This window comes from Labeo rohita, chromosome 12 (assembly GCF_022985175.1).
Source record: "Labeo rohita strain BAU-BD-2019 chromosome 12, IGBB_LRoh.1.0, whole genome shotgun sequence".
In the NCBI taxonomy this organism is placed as follows: domain Eukaryota; kingdom Metazoa; phylum Chordata; class Actinopteri; order Cypriniformes; family Cyprinidae; genus Labeo; species Labeo rohita.
In genome coordinates, this window is record NC_066880.1 from 25,968,455 (window position 1) to 25,993,908 (window position 25,454).

At 36.6% G+C, this 25,454-nt stretch overlaps 2 protein-coding genes across 4 annotated transcripts; one reads left to right on the forward strand and one right to left on the reverse strand.

The window, feature by feature from the left end:
- The first annotated feature begins 355 nt into the window (after positions 1 to 355).
- a1cf (apobec1 complementation factor) lies at positions 356 to 11,520 on the forward strand. 3 transcript variants are annotated; one of them, XM_051124322.1, is made up of 12 exons: positions 356 to 457; positions 3,190 to 3,333; positions 3,667 to 3,801; positions 4,737 to 4,867; positions 4,957 to 5,195; positions 5,428 to 5,592; positions 5,968 to 6,065; positions 6,147 to 6,426; positions 7,278 to 7,495; positions 7,596 to 7,732; positions 9,207 to 9,349; positions 10,278 to 11,520. In XM_051124322.1, the coding sequence occupies exons 2-12, from the start codon at positions 3,235 to 3,237 to the stop codon at positions 10,415 to 10,417; spliced, it is 1,785 nt and encodes a 594-aa protein (XP_050980279.1). In that variant the 5' UTR covers positions 356 to 457; positions 3,190 to 3,234; the 3' UTR covers positions 10,418 to 11,520. The 3 variants fall into 3 exon arrangements, with proteins under 3 accessions (XP_050980279.1, XP_050980280.1, XP_050980281.1); XM_051124323.1 differs by having other exon boundaries at positions 7,302 to 7,495; XM_051124324.1 differs by having other exon boundaries at positions 9,207 to 9,358; positions 10,278 to 10,425.
- Positions 11,521 to 12,696: 1,176 nt separating this feature from the next.
- On the reverse strand, positions 12,697 to 24,478 carry asah2 (N-acylsphingosine amidohydrolase 2). The gene is made up of 21 exons (XM_051124318.1): positions 24,389 to 24,478; positions 23,364 to 23,502; positions 23,143 to 23,258; positions 22,794 to 22,937; positions 21,740 to 21,916; positions 21,489 to 21,616; positions 18,985 to 19,062; positions 18,710 to 18,830; positions 18,244 to 18,369; positions 17,823 to 17,909; positions 17,627 to 17,731; positions 17,281 to 17,362; positions 17,053 to 17,168; positions 16,773 to 16,867; positions 16,635 to 16,674; positions 14,889 to 14,987; positions 14,666 to 14,761; positions 14,424 to 14,576; positions 14,029 to 14,085; positions 13,820 to 13,908; positions 12,697 to 12,886 (listed from the first exon to the last, which is right to left on the reverse strand). Exons 2-21 carry the CDS (start codon positions 23,491 to 23,493, stop codon positions 12,697 to 12,699), a joined length of 2,229 nt encoding a protein of 742 aa, XP_050980275.1. The 5' UTR covers positions 23,494 to 23,502; positions 24,389 to 24,478.
- Positions 24,479 to 25,454: the final 976 nt, after the last annotated feature.

Here is a 25,454-nt window from a genome sequence, read left to right on the forward strand (position 1 = left end):
AGGACATTTTCCTGGGCCCTGTGATGATGGGGGCCCACCTTTATAATTTAATTTCCAGCTGCCTGAATTCAAGCGAATATGCTATTTTTAAATGTATTTGTGCATTTGGAAACAAGAGATATTTTGGTTGAAAACAAGAAATATATTTTTAAAAAAGCTATTAATATTTGTTACAAAAAGAGCACTATAAGTCTTCTGCAGCATGATATCTGGTTCAGGAGGCTCCCTGCTGCAGGCGAACCATGATCGCTGTTCCTGGTCAAAGGGCTGGCCTACAGCGAGAGGCAGAGATAGAGCTGGTTAACGTTTAACCACGCCGGCTTGTAAAGCAGCCCCAGGACAGTGAACCTTTGGAGTTTGATATGATGTGATTACAGAATCACCCCAGTGACACGTTGCCAAATTCAGCAGAATGAGGGTCTGAGTCTTCCGGGAGGTGATCTCTGAAATTGCTCAGGTAAGTTGCTTCTTTAATACCAAATTATGAGACATAAGGGAGTCTTGTCAGGTAGTGGCAAGATCAAGGTAGTGGCAGTGTTTAAAAAAACACCGTGCTCATCCATACGGCATTGTTGCATGTATATAAAGCATTTAATTACGCAATGCAATGAATCATTTTGCATTAAAACTGTCATGTATGATTGTGAGGACACTGTCTAGGTGAGATATAATACAGAATCAATGAATTATACACATTAATTTGACTAATGCAGTTTATTTAGATTCAGCAACACAAACTCTGTTGTGATACTTCATCACAATGTTTATAATGTAGAAACAAGCCACTCATCACCTTTCTTCAACTGTTATATTTCAACATACAGCACATGCACATGTAAATATCACATTAGTTGTAAGGAGCTCAGCTACAATGTTAGCCCAGAGCTAATAAATGCTGTTACTGTAATGTTTCAACATATGGTACTTCTCCAACATTTGGTATTTATTAAACACGCCATGCTGAACCTCACAGATGGTTATTAACACTAGAAATAGTGTGTACATGTGCGATTGGTCAGTGCATATGATATCTTTTTTGATTTATGGTCTTAAAAGCCTAAATACAGAGGCAGGCAGCAACATGCAATTGAAGTGCAATTACATATATTATATTCCCTGCACATTTTAGTCCAGCACAATGGCCTTCAGAACATGTGTATTTAGCTTCAGTCAACATGGGCTGAAAAGCAGCCAGAGATCCAGGCACGATAAGCGCACGTCTAGTTATCTTGTTTATGCAAACGGTAACCAGGCTGTCCAGGAGAGAGCAGTGGAAGGACTGCAGACTAATGGAGTCCTTTCCGTACTGTCTTAAAATGCTCTCTTTAATGGCTTCCTAATGTTCACCCATCTCTCTTATATCCCTGACGTTTGAGTTTCATGAAAGCCGCCATTTGTGGCGCTTCCCTAAAGATTTTTGGTCTTATGCACTGTACGGATTGAATAAAAGGCCAACTGCAAAAGCGTGCGGTAATAGCATCTCACTCAGTGAGTCATATGTGACGAGTCCTTTCAGTCTAGATAAACTCTCTGTGCTTTGCAAAAGCTATTGAATTTGCAGAGGCGAACACATTAGCGCTGTCATTGCTGGTGATATGCGGTGCACTGTAAAATTAATACAAAGAAAGCTTGAGAAAATTCAAAAGAGAACACAGACTTCCAGGACATAGTGCACCTATTTTAATGGGGCGCAGTCCTTGCTTACTTGATGCACTAGGCAAGATAAGCATATTTTAATGACTAAGTGGTTATTTTCATGTGGATTCAAATTCTGACCTTATACTGAACATGCAAAAAGTTGATAATTCAGTACTTCAACCTAAACAAAATTGAGAAATTACAAGTTTACAAAGATAGATAGATAGATACCAAATAAAGGCTAGCTTGTCTTTGTCTTTCTGAGCCGCTTATACAGAGACAATGATCATGGTATCATGGTATAATCATTGCTGTCATGATTACACGCTGATGCTGAAGAGCTTTTGAAAATGACTAGCAGTCTTGTCACCTTTGACCCCTATTCTGTACTCGTCATCCTTTGTTGTCTTCAGCATCTCCCTTTGATCAAGTGAAGCTGAAAAAGACAAAGACAAATAGACACTCCACTGATGATTTTAAAGACCCGTGGCCATGTGATTCAATCACGCTTGATAGCGCTCTCATCTTAAAAGAGCGAATAATCACAAGCGAGATCTTGTTAATATTAGATCGAGATAAATGGGGACTTCTGCTTACTTTTTACTTAAGCCTAATTCCTGCCCAAATTTTATCCTCAGAAACAAACATAGTATCTAGTGTCTCTAATGAGTCTCCAAAGAGATCTCAACATCTTAAACTGTGCTCAGATTTGCACGAGTCTGCAAAGTCATAGATTTTAAAGTCAAAGGTGTCCAGAGATGTCCTGGACCCAGCTTTCATAATACGTACAAAAACGTTATACGTTATACACATATATTTTGTATTCCATAGATGAAAAAAAAAGTCATACACTTAAGTAAATGATGACTGAATCTAAATTTATGTGTGAACAATCCTTTTAGTCTTCTGAGTTGCAAGCTATTTATAGAGCAGTCTTTTGATGTTATAATAGAATTATGCGTTTCTATTTTCTACATTCTCATTGATGGAAACTGGCTGGAACAAGGTGTGAAATAAGGGCGGGACACAGATGTCTTCCTATTGAAACATATGTGACTCAATGATTGTCTGCTGTTTTGATTTGTTCTCTTCAGTTAATAATTACACCACGGTCCTTGACCTGGAGGTGCGGAAAATGTTTTTCCCCCACTTTTTTTTTTTTTTTTTGCCAGCGCCAGCGCTGTCCAGCAGGTAAAAAGCCAATATATACCCAAAGCTTTCTTCATGCAGTTCAAACAGACTTTGATCAGAGACACTGATTAAATTAAGATGACAGATGCCTACATTAAGAGCAAATAATCACGTTTCTCCTCCACTAGGATCAGATCTTTGTGATAAAGTTGGCTCTTATGTATGAATGAAGAAAATGGCTATTTTCTAATGGATTAGTGTTGTTCAAAAGAGCATTAATATTTGAGACATATACATTTCTTACCTTTGAACCTGTCCGTGCGAGACATGTCTTGGCTTCTTATCATGTTCAGATTTAAAGCAGGAGTATGCAATCTTGCCCTGTCATTTATGTGTGTTTGAACTTTGATTTAATTTCAGTGAGCACCCCTAATTTTGCTGATTTATTGCTGATAATCACTCACAATGGAAACCAATCAAAAATGCGGGGACGGACTGACTGGCACGCAGAAAGAGACTGCGCTGCGTGCTCTGATCCAGCGCACAGGATATCACATACACCAGGTAGGAGTTACCACAGTCTCGGGTAACAGGACAGATGCCGCTGTGGGATTATGGGATAGGAACACTTGCTTAATTCCACTCTAACCTGTTAACACAGAGAGAGAAATTCAGTGCCGCTGGTTCATAAAAATCCATTTTTTTGATGTTTTCTCCTCTGGGAATATCTGTGTGGTTGTCTTCAGCAGTTTTTTATATGTCGTGTAGTGGCAATATATGGTGAAAATGGAAAAAACTCCTTCCTTTCCATCTGTGAATTAAAAAGTAGCATATGTCTTCGGATCAGTACAATGATTTGTCCATTCTTGAGAGTCATTATAATTGTTTTCTCCTCAGGAAAATGGCCAGAGGAGATACGGTGGTCCACCTCCTGGCTGGGAAGGCCCACCTCCAGAGAGAGGCAGTGAGATTTTTGTGGGAAAGCTTCCTCGAGACCTCTTTGAGGATGAACTGGTGCCGCTCTGTGAAAAAGTAAGGGGGAAAGTGGTCAACTATAATAATTTGAAATGAATGGATAATGACTTTAAAGCTTAAAAGCTTCTTAGCTCACTCCTGAATTTCTTGGTAATTTACTCACCCCCATGTCATCCAAGATGTTCATGTTTCTTTCTTCATTTGAAAAGAAAGATTTTTGAGGAAAACAATCCAGGATTTTTCACCATATAGTGGACTTCAATGGGGATCAATGGGTTGAAGGTCCAAATTGCAGTTTCAGTGCAGCTTCAAAGGGCTCTACACGATCCCAGCCGAGGAATAAGGGTCTTATCTAGTGAAACGTTTGGCCATTTTCTAAAAATAAATGAAAATGTATACACTTTTTTAACCACAAATGCTCATCTTGCATTAGCTCTCCAATGCACATCTTCACACACTACGTAATCACATTGGAAAGGTCATGCGAAGTTAGTTTTGTGTACTTTGATTTAAAAAGGTAGGGTAGGATGAAAACTCCATCTCATTTTCTCCTCCAACTTCAAATTCGTCCAACATTGTTGTCTTTTTTGTAAGGAGCGTTTGACTTTACATTCACTTTGTAAACACTGGGTCAGTACTTCCGCCTATGTTACGCGTGACCTTTTCAATGTGGCTACGCAATGCATGAAGTGGGACGCAAAGCTAGTTCAAAATGAAAATCGTTTAGCTACTTAAGACCCTTATTCTTTGGCTGGGGTCGTGTAGAGCCCTTTGAAGCTGCACTAAAACTGCAGTTTGGACCTTCAATCCACTGGGTCCCATTGAAGTCAACTACATGAAGAGAAATCCTCTAAAGTTTTCCTCAAAAACCTTAATTTCATCTTGACTGAAAAAACATAGGGATGAATAAATTATCAGGAAATTTTTATTCTGGAAGTGAACGAATCCTTCAGTGGTGTAGCTTTAAAACTTACACTTATCTGTCTTTGCAGTTTGGCAAAATTTACGAAGTACGGATGATGATGGACTTCAATGGCAACAATCGAGGCTATGCATTTGTTACCTTCTCCACAAAACAAGAGGCTAAGAATGCCATGAAACAGCTCAACAATTATGAAATCCGGTGAGCCATTGTTCACACTGGACATCTAGTGGACAAAGCATTTTGTAACCAAAAAAACTGATGAACAATTCTCACATATCTTCACACAGGAATGGAAGACTTCTTGGTGTGTGTGCAAGTGTAGACAACTGTCGGCTATTTGTGGGCGGCATTCCGAAGACCAAAAAGAGAGAAGAAATCCTGGCAGAGATGAAGAAGGTGACGGATGGTGTCATGGATGTCATCGTTTATCCAAGTGCTGCTGACAAGTCCAAAAACAGAGGTTTTGCATTTGTCGAGTATGAAAGCCACAGAGCTGCCGCCATGGCCAGGAGGAAACTGCTACCAGGTAAGCTACATCAAGTTAGATATTACACCAATGTTCTTGTCCAAAAAGCACTCCCACTTCTTTAAATGTACAGACATTTTTCAAACCAATCGTCAGTCTCCAGAGCCAGACAAGATTTTATTGATTTCCCTCAGGCTGAACTCATGTTGAGTTCAAAGATACTTCGTTCATTGCCCAAAGAAAATGAGAGATAAAAGACTAGACATTGACATGGTTTTCTCTCTCTTTCCAGGAAGGATTCAGCTGTGGGGTCATCCAATTGCAGTTGACTGGGCTGAACCTGAAGTAGAGGTAGATGAAGACACCATGGCCACAGTGAAGATCCTCTATGTTCGCAATCTGATGTTGCCCACTACAGAGGAGACTATAGAGATAGAGTTTAACAGCATCAAACCTGGTGAGCTAACAAAAAGTCTTTTTAATATTCAAGTCTCTGGATATGGCTCAGGTCACACCTTTAGTGCTAGTCTTTTTACACTTTCTATCATCTGTCAGGCGAAAATCATAAGTGCGAGCACTTAGAAAAGTAACAGCACAACTAGATGCATAATTTGAAGTATCATTAATGGAAATTGCCCTCCTCCAAAAAATGACCCAGTAGGTTGTTATGCAAGCAGTTTGTTATGACCTACAGTTGTGTTTTAAAGTTAAGCACCCTCTAGGTGGCATAATAATAACAATAGTGTTGTTGTGTTGCATGCATTGTCATAAAATTTCATATGATTGCTGTTCATAATGTGGGTTTGTTTAAATGCAATTTGTGGACTCGCAGGTGCTGTTGAAAGGGTGAAGAAGATCAGAGATTACGCTTTTGTTCATTTCTCTCAAAGAGAGGATGCCATCAACGCCATGAACGCACTGAATGGAAAGGTGAGACGGGACACAACCTATTGAAACTCGCGCCAGTCATTACGAAATAATACTGTATAAAAACCTCTGATTTCCCTCCAGGTCATTGATGGTTCTCCCATTGAGGTCACATTAGCCAAGCCTGTGGATAAGGACAGCTATGTTCGGTACACCCGAGGCACAGGGGGTCGTGGCGGTACTTTGCTTCAAGGAGACTATGCTTACACCGTAGGCCAGATGTACGACCCCTCAGCTGCCTACCTAGGAGCACCTATATTCTACGCCCCCCATGCATACGCAGCCATACCTAATCAGTTCCGCTTTCCCAGTAATAAAGGGCACATAAGTACCAGGGGGCTGGTGCGCTCCCCTTCTGTGAGAGGTGGGTATTCATTTGATTCACTTGTTGAAATCTGTTTCAGACGTGATTACATGAAATCATCTCCGAAGAAATATCATTCTGTAACTGTTAATCAAGCTTGTGAAGTATGCAGTAGTTCTTAATGATTCTTTAATGACCAAAAGATCCATTTCATATCTAAGCAAGTAATAAAATGAATACAGACTTGGCCAGTCTACATTTATTAAAGTCAACATGAAGTGTATTTCAAATTATATTTTATATTCACAATGTGACAACTCCAAGCGAAATGGCATAGTCAGTGAGGGGGGAAAAAAATAACAAATTGATTGGATGAAATGAACAGTTTCAGAGGTGGAGCAAATTACTGTATATTAATGAAATAATAGTTAACATTTTTGGATTGACATGAACTGATGAATAGTGCACAATAAGGCCAGGAGGTAAATTGAGTACATTTTTATTTCATGTTGACTTTAAAGAGACAGGGCAAATTGCTTATGTAAAGATCTTCCATTACTGTTTTAATATGCCAATTCAACCGTATGATATTTGCATCTTCATTTGCATGTGACCTTAAACATAATGTATTTTGCTATATTGTTTTTGATAGTCTTGCTTGTCCTATCTAGCATTTGAATGTTATCCATGCCTGCATATTACAGTCCAATTACAATAATGTATTATTCTGAATGAATGGGGTCCAAAAATCAAGTCTGTCAAATTTCTAAAAGAAATGATCTGACAAGAATCAGAGATGCAGCATCTGTAATGTGCTGGCTTGGAATATATGATCAGTTTCTCTAAATCTTGATTGAAATCCAGCTGATTTCTGGTGATTTGATTCGACTTAATGCCTTTTGCATTCCTAGAAATTTACATGAATGTACCTGTAGGGGCAGCGGGCGTACGTGGTTTGGGTGGGCGAGGATACCTCGCCTATGCAGGCGTGGGTCGTGGCTGCGCCATGTACCAACTCAAGACAGACAAACGCCCCGACGACAAACTCTATGACCTTCTTCCTGGCATGGAGCTCACGCCCATGAACCCAGTCACTCTGAAGCCCCAAGGCATCAAACACGCCCCACAGGTACACTTATTCCCTCACTGAAAAGACTACTTGTGGATTTTAAAAGGATGAAGCTTTCAAAGGAACAATTTTCCAAGGACGATTTTGCCTGTTTTTGCAGATCTTAGAGGATATTTGCCAAAAGAATAACTGGGGGCAACCTGTTTACCAGCTTCACTCTGCTATTGGACCAGATCAGAGGCAACTGTTCCTTTACAAAGTCACCATCCCTGCTTTGGCTACTCAATATCCAAACATGTACGCCACAACCTCTACCTCAACCATACGCACATCATCACAAAGCAAGAACAGTTGCATTAACTCACAAAACATAGATCCCAACCACATTCCTGGAGGAGCCATAAACACTGCACATGAACTGCCGTAAACATGTCTCCTTTCTCTGACACTCCCATTTCAGGTTTTGAAGTCTCTACCAAAAGAGCTAATGAGGTGAATTAAGTCTGTTTGATTAGAGACATGCAAAAGAGACATGCAAAATGTACAGTGTTGGAGGTACTCCAGGACCATAGTTGGCAACTACTGACGTAGATTAGGATAACCATGTCCTCTTTTTCTTGGATTTCTAAATTGCCTAAAATGTCCAGGTTTTGGCTTTCATTTCCTAACGACTTATTCTCTACAGTCCTCATACATTATATGTACACATATTTGCATTGCTTCGACCATTCTCTAAAGATACACCCTTTTTGCAACCACGATTGGTTATTACGTACAACGCCTGCACACTATTGATCAAACTACCTGAAAAAAAGGAAAACAAAACTGACATTTGGAAAATTTAGAAAATCATTAATTAGGAAATCATTACCTCATTACCTTTTTTCACATCTGAGCATTCATTAAAGGGATAGTTCACCCAAAAATGAAAATTCCGTCATTAATTACTCACCCTCATGTCGTTCCCAACCTGTAGGACTTTCGTTTATCTTCAGAACACAAATTAAGATATTTCTGATGCAATCCGAGAGATCTCTGATCCTCCACAGACAGCAGAGGTCCTACCACAGTCAAGCCACAGAAAAATGGTCCATGTGACATCAGTGGTTCAACTGTAATTTTATGAAGCTACGAGAAAACAAAATTAAAAATAACTTTATTTAACAGTTCTGCTCCACCTTAGCTCTATTATCGACGTATACACTTGGTGCTGCTTAAGTAGAAAACACATGCGTTGTGATACTCTCCACAATGGTGCTAGGGTGACGCAGAGGAGAAGGATTTTTGAATATGAAGTTGTTTGTTTTCTTTGTGCACAAAAATTATTCTCATAGTTCTGTAAAATCACATGGACTATTTTTACAATGTCCTCATTTCTGTGCCTTGACCATTGTAGGACCCTTGCTGTCTATGCAGGGTCAGAAAGCTTTTGGATCTCATCAAAAATATCTTAATTTGTGTTTCGAAGATGAACAAAGGTCTTACGGGTTTGAAACAACAAGAGGGTGAGTAATTAATGACAGAATTTTCATTTGTGGGTGAACTATGGGTGAATCTGGTGCAGTAGCAGTGTAAGGAAATTAAGCACAAAACAATATAACGATCCACCATCAGTTTCTTTAAAAAAATAAATAAACAAACTTCAGGTGTAGACAGGTGCCAACGTAGCCATTAGAAATCAAAACAGCTCACAGTGCTATACATACAGTGTAAAATCTACATTTACTCAACACCATATTTTACTACTCTTGCTCTTTGTGTGCCCAATCAGACATCCGTTCACCCCCGCCAAGCTCTGTGCATCAGTGGATGAGGCAAAGCTGCATGCAGCCGAACACACGCTGCAAATCCTTGGTGTTCAGACAGAGGGCGCTGACGCTTCCGCTGCTGCGGCCGTCGCTGCTGCATTCCCAGGTATGTAAGGTCTGTAAGAGTGCTACTTATTTTACTGTGATTCTGTTATAATGGAGTAAGCACATATTAGGACTAATGTTTTATTGTATTAATTACTCAATAATGTATGACTGTGGCATAAAGATTTGTTTTAAACCTAAAACTCATAAGTAACAGAATTATTAAATTATAATGAAACCGGCACATAATGCTAATATAGTTAAAGAATACATATTTGTATTTCATATTTAAATATTAATGTCATATGGGTTTCTGTAGGTTTTATGAAGGTAAATTCTTAAGACTTTTTAAGACCACGTAACGAAAAGAAAGGGATAGTTCACCCAAAAATTAAAATTCTGTCATTAATTTCTCACCCTTATGTCGTTCCAAACCCGTAAGACCTTCGTTCATCTTCGGAACACAAATCAGGATATTCTTGGGGAAATCCGAGACCTTTCTGACCCTGCATAGACAGCAATGCAACTGACATGTTCAAGACCCAGAAAGGTAGTAAGGACATTGTTAAAATAGTCCATGTGACATCAGTGGTTCAATGGCAATGTTATGAAGCTATGAGAACAAGAAAACAAAAATAATGACCTTATTCAACCATTTTTTCTGTTCCGCGTCAGTCTTCCACGCACATTACGTTTGAACCACTGATGTCACATGGGCTATTTTAACGATGTCCTTACTACCTTTCTGGGCCTTGAACATGTCAGTTGCATTGCTGCATATGAAGGGTCAGAAAGCTCTCAGATTTCATCAAGAACATCTTAATTTGTGTTCTGAAGATGAATGAAGGTCTTACGGGTTTGGAACAACATGACAATGAGCAATTAATGAAAGAGTTTTCATTTTTGGATGAACTATCTCTTTAAGGTTAAGAAAAACACCTTTGGCTTCTCAAATTATTTTGTTGAGTTTTTTCCTTTTGGTTTCACAGGTTATACAATTGCCAGCCCCACTGCTACCCAGCTGAAACAGGCCGTTTCTCTGGGTCAGGACCTGACTGCCTATGCAACCTACGAGGGTTACCCTGCCTTCGCTGTGGCAACCCGTGGGGATGCATATGGAGTGTTTTAAAACCTTTAACCTTTAAGAGTCTCTGCAATGTCAATGTTAATCTGTTCCATGTATTTTGTTGTGTAGGTAGGTTTAGTAGTGACTGTTTGTTTAGAGTTATAACTTTATTTCTTCCCAAGTGTTTTTGAGCATTATTGAAGAATATGAGTCATCTTTTGACTTAACTCAGGAAGAGACAACTCAGTCCCAAACATTTCGAGAAAATTTCACTTTTTGTGTTTTATGATTTATTGCTGTTTGTCAAGGCTTGAATTCCCTTGACATTACTTGTGTCATAAACTGTGGTCATCCAGAATGGTGAACCCTTCAGATTTAAATTGTAATTGGATTGCTGATTTTTTTTTTTTTTTTTTTTTCCAGAAATTTAGGCTGGATTTTTGTTCAATGCTGCATTTGAACAATTGCCTTTAACACTGAATCATTACAATGGAATGTAATTTGAAAACACAGAGTAATATCTCATTGTGCTACATGATACAGACTTTTATCCAGACATTTACTTTAGTAAGCTTTGGTATTGTATTTAAAGTGGTTTGTTTTTGTGTTGGTTTTCTTTCAGTATTTTAACATTAACACTGTAGTACAGAGAGTTTTAACAGTTGAAACCCATTCACAAGCTTTTGTATGTATCTTCATGTTTTAGGATCATTTTAGATATGGTTAACACTTTGTATCTGGTTCATTTATTAGTAGTTTTGCTATATTTTATAAGATATTTACAGGCTTGCTACTAATATTTTCCCACTTCATACTTTTTGTAAGTGGGGAATATAAGAGCATTGTTTAAATACACATGGACACATTTTTGTTAAATATAAAGATGCCTTAAAGGTGACAGTATTAAAGTTTGTGTAGCACTTAGAACTTATTTTTATACCTGAATTCCAACTCTGTTTGTACCATGAACTTTGTTATTCGATCATAGAGTGTTTTAAATAATTTATTGTCCAAGTGATTGGCATCAGAACTGTAGGAAGAATTGGACGGGCAACATCAGGACAAAAATAAAAAGTTAAGATCTTCACAGTGCTACAAATTAAGAGAGTTGTGAAAATATAATTCTAGTAAATCAACTAACTATCAATAAATCAAATTCACTTCTTGACGTGTCTCCTGACGTCTTGTTTTGCATTTGTGACACGTTTTAAAATACAACACATTTTTTTATATGCCGTAGCCTAAGTATTATATATGTAAATGTTGCACACCCAGTAGTTCTTTAGCTAGCGTTAGCATGGCTGTTCTTTATGTACTTTTAAGTATCGATGCCACATTATTGACTGAACCACGATCGTCTCTTTGCGTTCTGTATAAATTATAATGATAATAGCGCCCTGGTGAAAAAACCAGCATATGCTGGTAGGTATGTTTTGATGCTGGAATGCTGGTTAGGTAGGTTTTGATGCTGGTTTAAGCTGGTCCTTTGCTGGTTTTTGCTGGTCATGTTGCTGGTCAAGGACCCTCATGAACCAGCAAAGGACCAGCATAAACCAGCAAAGGACCAGCTTAAACCAGCATCAAAACCTACCTAAATTAGGTTTCATTGCCTAATTTTCGCTCTTAGCATCATGAAACTATATTATGCTGCTAGCATAACTCTCCGTTTATTTAAAAAAAAAAAAAAAAAAAAAAAAAAAAAAAAAAAACGCGGGTTAAGACTTTTCAACATGGCGAAGTACATTGCACCTGAGGGGCTGTCCATCACATACAAACTTTTTGTAATGGAACACTAGCCTTTACAAAACATTTCAATGTGAAATTGTTAAAACCAGAATCAAACCACTGATTGCACCTTTAAAGATAAATTAACCATTTTTCGAGGTTACAAGACAAATATGGCATAATATTAAGACACAAGTTTCAGTTAAAAACTTTATTAAATAAATTCTTAAGACAGTGTACCTGACATGTAAATTAAGTTTAATATTTGGCTTCTATGTCTGTTGCTCAATGATAATATGAACACATATTGTTTATTTTAGCAGTTAGAGACCAATCAGGAGCTACTGGAACAGTTTATAGATATTTTTATATTTCACTAAACAATTCCTTCACCTTAGAAATCAATATTATAGAAAAACAAAGTTCAGTGCATTTGACATTTAGTACTCTCGCTGTATGAACATTTAACATTTATGTAGATTTACACAATAATAATAATAATAATAATAATAATAATATTGTTGTGTAAAGAACAACAATATTAAGTTGCCGTTTGTTTACTGCCTTATGAGCAGCTAATATTTGTCAGCATTGCATCTAATGTTCTTTCTCACTGATCAATAGTAGTAAAAGCTTTTGGTGACTTTGAAAGCATCAGAAGTGCCCACGTATGGTTTAGTAATGTTGCTGTTATCCTTGAAGTATCCAAAGTGTTGAATCCGGTAGGTTCCTGTCTGTGCCGTGAGTGGGATATGCCACTCCACTTTTGACTGACTCCGGCCTGCAAGTCCTTTAATCCAGTGAAACCTGAACAGACAGACATACAAAAAATTAGTATGTGTTATATATTATAGTACATTTATTTAATTATTAATATTATCATTTAACATTTTTACACTATTTTTTTCCCTTTTTTCTGTGGTCCCAGTTTGAAAACTCAGGTTTGTCTCTATGCTCAGATTCAGACAGGGTATGAAAATTAATATCAAATAAATCAATATTAATCAAAAAACCTATCTTACTTACTTTCTGAGGTACGTTATTGATCATACATGCTGATAAATCTGCTTTCTTTCTACAGTATATGACATATTTCATTTTAATGAAGAGGATGTGAATGAAGCCTAATAAAGTTATGATTTCTCATTAAAGTCCTATGCTTGGATGTGTTAAATTTTATTGACTGGGAAAGTGACTTGTATAAAAATGTATCACAAAGAAAGGTTTAAGCTTTTAAAAAGTGTCAGAATAAAATGTTTAGTTTACTTAAAATGTTACCTTTTATTTCTGTTTTCTAACAGTTTGGACTTAATAATAAATAGAGAAAACCTACACTTAATCTTTTTACAGGCATTTTGTTTTCATAGTTATACAGTTATGATGTTTATCAAAGTAATCAAAGTTATCGTGATGATCATTATCGGACTGTCTGGCAATATATTAATTATCTCAGAATTGCCGGATTGTGATATCTGTATCGTGAACCATGTATCATATCGCAACGTGAGGTACCCTGTGATTCCTACCCCTATTATATAAAAAGTGATAAGACTTTGACTCAGCGTTTACCTTATCGGGGACACACCTTGAAAGATACATTAGCTTTAAAATGACTTTATTAACTCAACCTCAAAGTGAAAGCATAGAATGATACAAATGAATATGATAACATTAGCATTTAAAAAGCATTAAATGCATCTTTCTTCAGCATGTACTGTATATCTGTAAAAAACACATTACCTTGTTTCCCATGATGCATCATTGTGAACTGTTTCCCATGAGTCTGTGTCGTTGTGAAACATCTCCACTGTGACAAATGTCGTATCTCTCTGATATCATAATCACCACAGATTAGTTATATCTCATTTATAAAATTAGTTATATCTCATTCATAAAAGAGCATGTTTTGCAAGAGATTACTGTAAAGTTACTGCTACTAAAGAACTCACAATATCTCCAGAGTGTCTCGGGTTTCCAGCAACAAATGTGACAGATGCAATTTCTCCCTTTAAAAAAATAAATTACAGGTTGTCAATTTATAATAGTGAGCATATGTACGCTGCAAGCTTAGCTTTCACTAGTACAGTGTTAATGTACACTCATATTGCACAGGCAAAATAGGTCCATTGTTAACAGTGCAATTTTTGAACCGAGTAGCTTTATCTTGGTCCAACTTGAACAAGAGCTAAATCTATATGGGGAACTTTTTCACCCTCACGTGAAACTTTCAAACGTGCCGATTCCTATTGAAATTATTGATTTTGCCTGCAAAAATGTGCCAAGCAATGGTAAATGTGACTGCCCCCTTATTAAACCGTATGTACTGTATGTATAATTGACCTACCACTTTATAGACGGGGTTGACCTGCTCTACAACGTCGCCAAATGTGGTGTTAACTGGTGCTACATCTGCCACCGGGTCCTTCACTTGATTAAAAAGTTTGTCTTCATCAAAGAAAGGGGGTTCGGGACCCTTAGGCAGCTCTGCTATTGTTCCCTGTGGAAGATTGATTCATTCATGAGATCAGCCAGACCATGTCAGTTCATCAAAAAGTCACAAATGACTGTAAGGCAGTGGAGCGTTACATGAGCTATAGCTTTGGCCAGGCCTCTGTAGCGCTGGATGTAAGCTGAGAGAGTGTGCGGACCAAAAATAGTGGATGCACCCTCATATCGCTGGATCTGTGAGGGTAGCAGAAAAAGATAGACACATATATTTAGTTTTTAGATCACTGATGCATCTTGAAGCACCATCACTATATTACGATATGTTTTTGTAAACACTAAAACTGAGGCATACAGTATATACCTGATACTCTTCATATGTAGTGATGTAGTGGGTGTAGATGTTGCACAGACCAGCGACGACCACCTCTGCATTAGAGAAAGACTCTGTCACCTCCAGCTCCTATGGAAATCATGTGAAATGATTGTGATGTCAAAATACATAAATGTGTTAACACTATTCCCCATAAATACATTTTTATTTGTGTCAAAAATATACATTTATTTAACATAGTTCATTTATTATATTTATGTTTATGTTTTCACTTTTGGGTGAACTATCCCTATATGTACAGTTGAGGTCAAAAGTTTGCACCCCCCTTTCAGAAACATTAAAAATGTTAATTATTTTACCAAAATAAGAGGGATGCATGTTATTACTTGTTTATTTAATACTGACCTGAGTAAGATATTTCACATAAAAAATGTTTACATATAGTCCACCAGAGAAAATAATAGTTGAATTTATAAAAATGACTCATATGCAGCTATTACAGAAGGTTCAAATGCTCACTGATGCTTCAGAAGGAAACACGATGCATGAAGAGCCGAGGGGTGAAAACTTTTTAATTTGAAGATCAGGGTAAATTCTCATTTTGTCTTCTGGGAAACATGTATGTATCTTTTGTAGCTTCTAAAGGGCAGTACTAATTGACAAAAAATGTGACTTTTTGGACAAAATAAGAAAAATTTACACATCCTTATTCTGTTCAAAAGTTTTCACCCCCAGCTCTTAATGCATTGTATTTCCTTCAGAAGCATCAGTGAGCATTTAAACCTTTTGTAATAGTTGCATATGAGTCCCTCAGTTGTCCTCAGTGTGAAAAGATGGATCTCAAAATCATACAGTCATTGTTGGAAAGAGTTCAAATACACAAAAATGCTGGAAAACCAAAGAATTTGTGGGACCTGCAGGATTTTTCTAAAGAACAACAGGCAGTTTAACTGTTCAGGACAAACAAGGGACTCATGAACAACTATTACTAAACAAAAAAAACACCATATTAAAAATCAAGGGGATGTAAACTTTTGAACTGGGTAATTTCTAGCAATTATTTTCTCTTGTGGAATATATCCCTCTTATTTTTGGGAAATTTTTACCATTTTTAATGAGACTGCCAGTCAAATGTTTAGAATAATTACATTAATTACATTTTCTTCAAATAATTTTTAATGTTTTTGAAATATTTTAAAATGTAGTTTATTTGTGTGATTCAAAGCTGAATTTTCAGCATCATTACTCCAGTCTTCAGTGTCACATGCTCCTTCAGAAATCATTCTAATATGCTGAATTGCTGAAACATTTCTTATAAATTTTAAAAACAGTTTTTCCTACATTTTTGTAGAAACCATGATACGCTACTATTCAGCAGTTTGGTTTAAGAAAGATTAATAAAAGGAAATGAATACTCATATTCAGCAAGAATGCATTAAACTGATCAAAAGTGACAGTAAAGACATTTATAATATTACAAAAGATTTCTGTTTTACATACTGCTCTTTTGAACTTCCTATTCATTAAAGAATACTGAAAAAAAATGTATTACATTTTCCACAAAAATATCAAGCAGCAAAAATAACCAAAATCAGACCATTAGAATAGCATATTAGGATGATTTCTGAAGGATCATGTGACTGAATTAAATTATATTTATTATAAATTATAATTATACTTTACAAAATTACTATTTTTAACATACATAAGAGACTTCTTTCAAAGTCATAAATTATTCCGAACTTTTGACCTGTAGAGAATATGTGCATTTCTCACCTTTTTGACTGCCTCCCGTATCCTTCTCCCTGACATGGTGCTAGAACATAGCAAACAATTTAGCGTAAACATTATTGGCTATTGGTTATAGAGACACTGTTTCCTATATTAATTTCCCCTATACTAAACAGAACTCACGTAAATTCTCCTGGGACAGCAACTATGGCTAAAGAGCCGATAGTCATGATCTGAACATCCACAATAGCTGGATGCCATGGGAGGGGTGAATCCATCTGCATAAAAACAACTATAACTGTTATTATTTCAAAACAAAGAAAACAATCCAATGGGTGTTTAAAAAGTGCCAACTCTGAAGTGATTTTTCAATTTGGCACATTGTATGTTTATAATAACAAAAGATAACATATTGTAAGATTTTGTTATTCTTTTTTTTTATGAGCTGTACTTGTCCTCGTACCTCCCCAGTGCTGAAGAGGATTGGTTTAGGCTCATGACAAGCCACGGTCTCGTTGGATGGGGCTCCCAAAATAGCATCTCTTATTCCGTCCCAGAAAGGATCCCCATCTGTATCCCCTGATGACAAGAAAAAGCATAACCAAAATTATCAGCCTGTCACATATGCAACCATAAGAATTAACAAAGCACTTGCAAAGTGTGTCTACGTCTATGAAACTCATCATCTTACCTTGTGTGAAGTCAAACTCTCCTCCTCCATCGGTTGTACCAGCAGCAAAACTGTGGCCTAGAGCAGGTTTACATGTCCGTGCCTGATGACAGAAACAGTTTTAGCATAAACACCACAAAGATGAGTTTTCTGGTTCATGTTAAGCTCTACAGACAGCATCTGTGATATTCAGCTGATCTTTAAAGTTGAATAAAATTGTCCTTTTGAGATGAAACTATTCTGTACTCAATCTTTATGTTTTTGTTAAATAAGTTTACATGAACATAATTTTGCAAATTGACTACTTTCTTAGTACATGTTGCTGGTCTCATTAGCTGTATTTTATGCACAGGAACCCTGTACTCACTGTATGAGTGGAGTTGAATGGGACAGTCTCATCGGTCATGTTGACCCACTGATGTGCAGTGTAAACAGGCCCGTGCAGCTCCTGTGTTGCACTGCTGTACAGCTCCTGCAGAACAAATTCACTAGGTAAAGTAACACACTCACACCGCAATCACTTATACACATTAGAATCAAGCAATAAGACAAATGAGACAAACCTTTGCTTTTTTATACATATTCTCTCCAATGATCCTGGTGCTTTCAAACATGTCCTCACCGGGTCCAAAAGCTATGCATGCTTTTTTCTGTTGAAAGGTACATGTGAAATAGAACGTGAAGAATTAATATTTTCAAGAGTCCGCAACTATTTAAGTTGAAATAAAAGGTTGCATTTGTCCAAAAATAAATAAATATACAGATTATTTAAATATACATATAATATAAAAATAAAATTATTAATATATTTTTTAAAATCGACAATGACACAGCAGATTGGTAGAAGGTGTCAAATCTTTATAAATAACAATTTTTAATTAAGAATGTAAAAATTATAGATGGTAATAATGGTATCCTTAGTTTAATTCCATAGTAAATGGTGCACAACACTGTTAATACAGCATGTTTATAATAATAACTCACTCCACCGACGGGACAGGAACTGTTAAGGTAGTCACACTTTTCCCCTGTGTTCACACACACTGGGCCACGAATGTTGGGAGATGAATCTCCAAGATTACTGGAGGAAAAGCCGGCTACAAATGGACCCTGGAGGTAAACAGACCGTAATGCATTAGCACTGAGCTTTTCATACTGTCCCTGAGTCAAAAAGCCTATTAAAGAAACTGTCGACATAAGCAACAGAAATTTTATCTCCTGCTTCATTTATAGGGCAAACAGATCTTGCATAATAACAACATTAATTAACCATCTTCAATAAACTTCCTCTATGTTTAGAGCATTCTCAGGGGAACTATTGACTTTATTGAGTGGCAAAATGTCCTTGTGAATTCTTCAAGTAGATTACAACTAATAAAGACAAAGTTAATTAACCCTGATGGTGGGGCTCAGAGGGAAAAGGCTCTAATTAAAAAGGTTGACCTTTTACCTGACCGGGTAGAAAGCCAATGTTTTTCTCTTGCTCGAAGGCATAGGAGGCGTAGCCAAGATTGTCTGAGCTTATCATGCGATTGGTGTTATTCATACTGACGGGATGGACAGCAAACCAGCTGAGGGCAGACACATAACCAATAAATCAATTATCAGAGCACTGTATTATTATCAGTGTATTTTGGAAACTTAGAAACAGAACTTGTAGTCCCTAAAATCTTACTCTGCTTGTACTGACGCTTATGGTTTTTTGAAGTAAAATGTATATTATACCTGAGCAAGCCCATACCGTCCCCGTCCAGGTCTGTGAACTTCATGATGACAATCTGCTTGTCTGTGGTGAATTCATATCTGGGTTGGAAACAGAGTCAGAAATTAACTTGTAGCAACTTACAACCGATATGAAGTGTTTTTAACAGGAAACTGGAGCTAGCTGTCACGACACATTCAACACAATTTTGAGACGTAAACAATTCATGAAACTGCAAAAATGTAAATGTTACATGCAGCAATATAAACACATAGTTTGGGTTAAAAAAATAATAATAATAATAATAATGAGACAAATTGCCCTGGGTTCAGCTATTACAAAAATATAAAGATCCTGGAATTTTAGTTTGGAAGACAGATTTATACTTGCGAACAATTTAAAAAATCTTATTGTAGTCACTGACACATAGACTGTGTGACAACTAACCTGTCTTTTGTATTATTTACAAGCACTTTTGTGTATAATTTTGTTTTGACTCTGTAATTAAGAAATTAAAGCAACTGTATGTAAGTGTTTACCTTGATTTATCAGTTTCAAAATCACTGATGACAAGCTAACTTTTAATCAGGGTTGCCAGGTTTTCACAACAAAACCCACTCAACTGCTATTTAAAACCAGCCCAAAACTAGACCAATCACGTTTTTTGCTGCGTTACGGCAGCAACAAATGCACCTGCACAGCTATCCGCTGTAATTACCACAGTGAATATCTACGACAGTGAATTCCACTCACTTACCTGTAGGGGGCTCCAAAGTCGAAAAAAGCACAAAACTACATACAAATTGCTTTAGAGATGTTGTTCACTTCCAGAACAAAAATCTACAGATAATTTACTCACCCACTTGTCATCCAAGATGTTCATGTCTTTCTTTCTTCGGCTGTAAAGAAATTATGTTTCTTGAGCATAAAACACTTCTCAATATAATGGACTTCTATGGTGCCCATGAGTTTGAACTTCCAAAATGCAGTTTAAAAGCAGCTTCAAAGGGCTCATATCGATCCCAGCCGAGGAAGCAGGGTCTTATCTAGCGAAACGCACAGTTATTTTCTAAAAAAAAAAAATGGACAATTTATATACATTTTCACCTCAAATGCTCATCTTGTCTAGCTCTGCGTGAACTCTGTGTATTCCAGTCCAAGACAGTTAGGGTATGCTGAAAAACTCCCATGTCATTTTCTTCTCCAACTTCAAAATCGCCTTACATCGCTGTTTTACCTTTTTTTTTTTGTAAAGGGCGTTTGATCTTCTTTGCATGTTCACTTTGTAAACACTGGGTCGGTACTTCTGCAGCGATGTAGGACAGTTTTGAAGTTGGGGGAGAAAATGAGATGGGAGTAATGGTAAATATATAAATGGTAATTTTTTTTGGAAAATAACTGATTGTTTTGCTAGAAAAGACCCTTCTTCCTTGGCTGGGATCGTTTAGAGCCCTTTGAAGCTGCATTTAAATGGCATTTTGGAAGTACAAACTTGGGGGCACCATATAAGTCCACTATTTAGAGCAGGGGTCACCAGACCCGGTCCTGGAGGGCCGGTGTCCCTGCAGAGTTCAGTTCCAACCCTAATCAAACACACCTGAACCAGCTAATCAAGGTCTTACTAGGTATACTTGAAACTTCCAGGCAGGTGTGTTGAGGAAAGTTGGAGGTAAACACCGCAGGACACCAGCCCTCCAGGAACATGTTTGGTGACCCCTGGTATAGAGATAAATCCTGAAATGCCTTCTTCAAAAAACATAATTTCTTTATGACTGACGAAAGAAAGACAAGAACAACTTGGATGATAAGGGGGTGAGTAAATTATCTGTAATTTTTTGTTCTGTAAGTGAACCTCTTTAATGTCTGAGTTTAAGGTCATTTTACTTGATTCAATGTGCAATATTAAATATCACATAAAAGGACAGCATTTTTTGTGTTTTATATAGGGAGAAAAAAATGCCCTCATGCAGGTAAAATTAAAATCAATTCCAGAGGCCAAATATTGCCCCTTAAAGGGACAGTTCACCCAAAATTCAAAATTCATCATGTTGTTCCAAACCTGCATGACTTTATTCCTTTATTTTCTCAGAATTGCTTAGAACAGTCAGAATTGCAAGATATAAACTTGCAATTGTCAGTTATAAAGTCAAATTTTGAGGGGAAAAAAAGACTGATATGTTCTCAGAATTACAAGTTTATATCTCACAGTTCTGACTGAATAATTCGCAATTATTATGAAGTCAGAACTGCGAGATATAAACTCGCAATTCTGAGGAAAAAAGTCACAATTGCGAGATGTAAATTTGCAATTCTGAGGAAAAAAGTCAGAATTGTGAGTTTTTAATCACAGTTTATTTTGTATTCAGTGCCAGAAACGGGCTTCCATAAGAAACAGTTTGAACATAACCAACATTCCTCAAATTATCTTCTTTTATGTTCTACAGAAGAAATAAACATAAGGGTAAGTGAACTATCCCTTTAATAATAAAAGCTGGATCAATATGAGCACATCAGCAAACAAACAAACCTGTTTCTCTCCTCCTCAGGGTTGTTCATGTATGAATGTGGGCTTCTGTTCAAGTTGCTGTCAACTAGTTGTCCTTTATTTATGAAAATGCGTCCAGGTTTCAAATTCCTGTGAGCTACATCAATGCTCTGATACACAGGATAGAAAACATTAGCAATGACATGCTGAAGGCATTTACAAGAACCAAAAGAGTAAGCATTATGTATTTCCATAGCAAAAATTTCAAATAAGAGTTGGCCAGTAAAACATACCCTGACTATTCCTCTGACGATGGCTTGTATAGATGGTTTGATGTAGCCTTTACTGGTGATCATAAAGAGCGTGTACTGGAAATAGCCGCCCACGCCTGCATGTGTGTGCGTGCCACTCATGACCACGTTGTCCTGCCTGTACAGGTCTCCGTATTTCGCCTTTAGCTCTTGCAAAACCTGGAATGGTTTGGGACAATGACTTTAAATACATCTTCAAAATGCAATTCCAATGAGATTTGGGCAATATTGAAATTAAACTTTAGCTCATACAAACACAATATGATCAAACTGATGCGATGAAGCTTACAGCAACCATAATTGTAGTAAAATATGTGGTGTACTTCAGAAAAAGAAACCCCCACTCTTAAAAAATGCTGGGTTCAGCATTGGGTAATTTTATTGGGTTATTTTCAATATTTTTTACCCAGGTGCTGAGTACTTAGTTCTGTAACTAAGTTGCTAGGTATTTTTTAATGCTTGGTTTCGTCTCTGACGAAACAACCCAGCTGCAGTGTTGCCAACTTAGCGACTTTGTTGCCAGATTTAGCGACTTTACAGACCCTTTTTTTCCAAAAAAGCGCCTAGCGACAAATCTAGCGACTTCTTGGAGAAACCCATTTTGTTTCTGAGACTCTCCTGTACTGCCGCACGAGAGCGAGAGATGCTTTTTTTTGTCTAAAATGCTTGTTACACGAGTTTAAATGTATGTAATATTGTAAATTATGCTGTATTCATCCAAATAAACTCAATTTGTCTTGTATTTTGTACGTGTTCTTGCTTAATAATAAATTTTCATCTTCTTATTATTGCTGTTGCCTCTAGTAATTCTGTGTGTTTTTTCATAAGTTCCAGTCCATCTTAAACCAGCAAAATATTTTTTTTAAACAATAGTTAGCCCAGCATGTTTGGTAAAAACATATAACCCAACCAGCTGGGTCAAAATAACCCAGCATGTGTTCTGTCCAATATTTACCCAGTGCTGGGTTGCCAAATTACCCAAGTTGGGTTGTTTTTAACTGAGCATTTTTAGAGTGTAATGATAAGTATGTGCTACCTCTAGCCTCAGTCTCTGAGAGACCATGCCGATGTCCGCGGTGACGAACACCACTCTTTTTTTGCCATCGTCCACGATGAAGGCTCTGCTGAAGAGACGTGTGTGAATCCCTCTCGCCGTCTGCTGAGTACTGGCATAACCCATCTTTCCCATGATTAAAAAAAACAGCATTAATGAAAATCTTAAATGCACAGTCATAAACATTATCAGTCTGTAGTAACTGATTCATATCAACTTCCAACTAACGCCTCACCAATAATCAAACTAAACAGCTGGTTATAGTTTCAGAGTAAAGTCAAATGATCAAAGTCGAACTGAACAGAGAAGTATTGGGAGAAGTGAAACTGACCATAGGCAGATCGGCCACAGGCCCAGTACAGTCAGCTCGACCCACACCAATCAGATAATGCATCTCTGGAGGATTCACTGATGGGATCGGTTCAGGTTCATCTGGAGTTGTTTCTTCTGGTGTGCAAATAATTCAAACCAGACATGATATGATTTTTCAATAAGCTTATGAATGGAAAAATTACCGTGGGATTCAAAAATTACTTTAAAACATATAATTACTTTTTTCTGAATCGATTTTGAGGGCCAGGACTGTTATTAGCCCAACTGAGACTACTGTCATCAAAAGGAAGAGAACTAGGAGTGAGATCTCCAGACCGTTGAGCCGACAGCACTTAGTCTTACGCGCCATCGCCCTTCACTGAGACAAACACACATACACACAGAGCACATACATGTCATACAAAATATAAATACATATAACACACTAAACAACTCAGACAACATTGCTACACAGAACAAAGAGCAAGTGTGCAAAGTTTGAACATAAATCTGTATTTCTATCTTGTTAAAGGTGATAACACTAGACTTCAAATATCTGGGATTGTTTTTTATGTATTTTAAAATGCAATTTATTCTTGTGATGGAACAGCAGAATTTTCAGCAGCCATTATTCCAGTCTTCAGCGCTCAGAAATCATTCGAAAATGCTGATTTGCTGCTCAAGCAGCATTTCTTTATACTATCAATGTCAAAAACAGTTGTTTTGCTGATTATTTTTCTGAAAGCACTCATTTTTCTTCAGGATTCCTTAATGAATACAAAATGTAAAAGAACAGCATTTATTTGAAATAAGTATAATAATGTAAAAATCATTACAGTCACTTTTGACCAATTTAGCACATCCTTGCTGAATAAATATATTAATTTTTACTTATGATGCTCATAAGTTTACATACCCCTTCCAAAATATGCTGTTGATCATCCAAGAAGTGCGTAAACAGACCGTATTAAGATGCATGATTATGTATTTTTGAAGTAGTTTGTTTGTGTAAATTCATTTTAGTTTTTTGGACTATATGTAAACATCTTGATGTGAAACATCTTCAGTACAGTAGTAAATAAAAAATAACATGCATTGTTTATGATCCCTCATATTCTGTTTAAATGATTAACATGTTGCTTATTCTGCAAAGGGTATATAAATAATTCACACTGCTATCAGCAATGTTCCAATACAGATGTAACATAATATCAAACAGGTGAAACATATTCCTGGTTTATATAATATGTGGAAAAAGTACTTACATGTGTTATTCCAAGCTCTAACTCACTGAATGGTGCAGGTTTTGCACAGAGGAAAAAGTGAAGTGCAACAAGTGCACACTTCCAGTGTATATAACACAAGGACAAAGGTAATTTTCTCTGTACTGTTTATAGCCATTATTTCATGTTGACAGTGTGAAACCAAACTCTCAGATTAGATTAGATTAGTTGCATAACCTTTGAGATAATTTTAACCACAGACAATTTTTAGTTAATGATAAACAAAATAAATGCAAAATTTAAGAAAAAAAAATATTTCTAAAACTAATTTTGATACATATACATATACACATACATATGCATCTTCTTTTCATTCATTTCAGAACGCTTTGATTTCTTTAAAACTATAAAATACTTAAATCTAGATGGTATAAAGTGTGATGCAGCAAATAAAACAAATAAAATGTTTTATTGCTGTGAGTAAAATGGTGTAGTTATAACTAAATATCTATAATAGAAATACCCTTATCGTATTGTTATAAGCTCTGCTTTTTTCCATCACGTATGCACAAGAATAAGTACATTTATGCTACTCTGCACATTAAAAATGTATTAAAATGCACTTTTTGTATATAGTCTATGCACAGGGTCTAATATTAACAAATGCAAGTAATATGTAACCCTGGACCATAAAGCCAGACTTAAGTAGCACGAGTATATTTGTAGCAATAGCCAAAAATACATTGTATGGATCAAAATTATTATTTTTCTTTTATGCCAAAAATCATTAGGATAGTAAGTAAAGATCATGTTCCATGAAGATATTTTGTAAATTTCCTCCTGTAAATATAAACATTTATAAAAAGGCCTTTTTGGCAAACCTCAGATTCCAGATTTTCAAATAGTTGTATCTCTGCCAAATATTGTTCAATCCTAACACATATTGACCAATCCTAACCATACATCAATGTAAGCTTATTTATTCAGATGTTTTCATTCAGTGTTTTATATTCAGAATCAATGGTAATATTTTATTTTACAATTCTCTTGTTACAGATGCTTACTATAGTAATGGTTTTTGTATATTTGCATGCAACTAACTCTAACC